General features: G+C 40.7%; 1 protein-coding gene across 1 annotated transcript; it reads right to left on the bottom strand.

The window, feature by feature from the left end:
* Positions 1-1,982: 1,982 nt before the first annotated feature.
* hbae3 (hemoglobin alpha embryonic-3) lies at positions 1,983-2,913 on the bottom strand. The gene is made up of 3 exons (XM_017454285.3): positions 2,697-2,913; positions 2,335-2,542; positions 1,983-2,238 (listed from the first exon to the last, which is right to left on the bottom strand). The coding sequence occupies exons 1-3, from the start codon at positions 2,789-2,791 to the stop codon at positions 2,110-2,112; spliced, it is 432 nt and encodes a 143-aa protein (XP_017309774.1). The 5' UTR covers positions 2,792-2,913; the 3' UTR covers positions 1,983-2,109.
* Positions 2,914-3,054: the final 141 nt, after the last annotated feature.

Genomic DNA, 3,054 nt, shown 5'->3' with positions numbered 1-3,054 from the left:
CAAAGTGATCCATAGTGAGGTCCATAACGGTTTAACAAGGTTGGAGTGGAAGAGCGGAGCCCTGACCTCCAGTGCTCACTGAACACAGTTGGGATGAACTGGAATACCAACTGCACCCCAGACCTCCTCACTCAACATCAGTCCCTGACCTCCCTAATGCACTTGTAGCTGAATGAACACAAATCCCTTGATAGATTAGAAAATGTTGTTGGTATTAAGGGAACAGTCCTCTCCTGGCCCAGGTCTTATCTGACCGATCGTTATCAGTTCGTAGATGTAAATGGTGAATTCTCCATGCGTACTGAGGTTACTTTTGGAGTTCCACAGGGTTCTGTTTTAGGCCCACTGCTCTTTACTTTATATATGCTACCCCTAGGTCAAATTATTCGTAAACATGGAATTAGCTTCCACTGTTATGCTGATGATACACAGTTGTATGTTTCAGCGAAGCCAGAGGACAGACATAAGCTTAGTAAAGTTGAGGATTGTGTAAAGGACATTAGACATTGGATGTTAATTAACTTCCTTCTGCTTAATTCTGATAAAACAGAAATACTTTTATTAGGCCCACGTGTAGCTAGAAGTATCCTTTCTGATCACATGGTTACTCTGGATGGTCTCTCTGTTTCATCATGTGCAGCAGTTAAAGACCTTGGAGTGATTATTGACTCCAGCCTATCATTTGATGCTCATGTAGATAATATTACTAGAATAGCCTTCTTTCATCTCAGAAATATTTCTAAAATAAGAAACATATTGTCACTACATGATGCGGAAATACTAGTTCATGCATTCGTCACCTCTAGATTAGATTATTGTAATGCCATACTGTCTGGATGTTCCAGTAGGAATATAAATAAGCTCCAATTAGTCCAGAATGCAGCTGCTAGAGTCCTAACTAGAACTAGAAGATACGACCATATCACACCGATATTATCCACACTGCATTGGCTCCCAGTAAAATCTCGCATTAATTATAAAATACTCTTATTAACCTATAAAGCACTAAACGGTCTCGCGCCACAATATCTAATATCTACCTTTTGGTTTTATATGATCCGCCACGCCTACTTAGATCAAAAGATGCAGGCTATTTGACGGTACCTCGAATAGTGAAGGCTACAGCAGGGGGAAGAGCTTTCTCTTATAGGGCCCCACAGTTATGGAACAGTCTTCCTATTAGTGTTCGGGACTCAGACACAGTCTCAGTGTTTAAGTCTAAGCTTAAAACGTATTTGTTTACTCAAGCCTACCCTGACTAGATTCTGTTCTACTTTCTCCCTCTCTCCTTTCGCCGAGCCCCACACGAATTTATGGAGATACTAGAGATCCAGATCCTTTCAGCCTCTGGATGGAGCTCAAATCTTCTTTAATTCCAGACTGCTGGGACTACGGCTGCTCTTAACACCATACAGACTTCATATAAATCCATAATGAACTTTTTCACAATATCTGTTGTTACCCAGATGAGGATGGGTTCCCTTCTGAGTCGGGTTCCTCTCAAGGTTTCTTCCTCTTAAAACATCTTAGGGAGTTTTTCCTTGCCACCGTCGCCACTCAGTGGCTTGCTCAGTTGGGATAAATTCACACCTTTTAATATCTGTATACCGTGTTGATATTTCTGTAAAGCTGCTTTGAGACAATGTCTATTGTAAAAAGCGCTATACAAATAAAATTGAATTGAATTGAATTGAAATCCCCACAGCCACGCTCCAAAATGGAAGGATTGCTTCAAATCTGTAAGGAAAGGAAAGCCTTTCTCAGAAGAGTGGAGGTTATTATCACAGTAAAGTGGGGACCAACTCCATATTAATGCACATGTTTTTGGAATGGGATGTTCAGTGGACAAGTGTCTAAATACTTTTGGCCTTATAGTGTCTGAATTCACTCTACATTAGTGTAGTGCAATGTTAATTTCTGTATTGTGTTAATTTTGCACCAAGAACCAACAACAAAAGAAAGAACGACAACAAAAGCTGGTTTGCTTTGATCTTTATGTTGTCTTGATTAGCCTGTACAAACCACGAAGAATGTTTATAGTCTAAATATTAACAGTGGCATTTTAGTGTCAAATACATTGTCTCCGTTGAAAAGAGAAGAGCGTTGTTCTTAACGGTATTTCTCTGAGATTGCCAGGCTGACCTGTGCGAGGAACTTGTCCATCGATACATGGACCTCGGGGGTGAAGTCGTTGGGAAATAGCAAGGCAAAGACCACGAGCATGTTGTGCGAGATGATCTAAAACGTAATAGATGTGTAAAATGTCAAAATACAGCAGTACTAAATGGTCCAATGTGTAAAAACTTTTCAAAAACAATTTTACAACAAAAATACCTTGAAATTGGCAGGGTCCACGCGCAGCATGAAGGCATGCAGCTCGCTGAGATTAAGCAGACCTGTTCTGAGGTCATCGATCCGTTCGACAGCATCGAGGACTCCCTGTATCACTGTCAGTCCATGCTTCCTCACCTGGACAGAGCCTGGGCTCAAGTCATTCCAGTGCGAGAAATACGTCTTTGTCTGAGGATAGACAAATAAAGTCCTGCAAAATAACACCTGATAATGTATTATACCGTATGTAACAAAGTAGCACACAGTCAAACGGGTAGAAGACCGTGAGCTTTTTTGGTATTAAGTCTGGATTTGTTGTATTACAAAAAGAACACGTAAATCACAAAAGTAGACAAGCATACTACCTGGAGAGGACCTCGTTACCAAGTTCCTCAGCCTTGCAGCTGACTTTGCTAAAGAAAGCCTTCACTGCGGCTTTATCCTTTGCGTTAAGGCTCATTGTCTTAGCTGTCGAAAGTTAGCAAAAACTTTTGACACATTTCTTGGATGTGTGACAGCTTTTTATATTCACTGGGCTTCCAGGAAAACCGAGTGACTGAGCACTTTAAACCCCTCCCTCAGCTTTATCACTCCCTCACCCTGGCTTCACCCTTTATATCATTTTAGACTCTTCTCGAGTAGATTTAAATTCAATTATGTCTATTACAGTGGCATTTTTTAAAATTTAATTTGTTGCTGTTCTTGTTCCTTTTCTCTGAGGGC

The sequence above is a fragment of the Ictalurus punctatus genome, chromosome 24 (genome assembly GCF_001660625.3).
Source record: "Ictalurus punctatus breed USDA103 chromosome 24, Coco_2.0, whole genome shotgun sequence".
NCBI lineage: Eukaryota > Metazoa > Chordata > Actinopteri > Siluriformes > Ictaluridae > Ictalurus > Ictalurus punctatus.
This window is presented reverse-complemented; position numbering and strand designations above follow the sequence as displayed.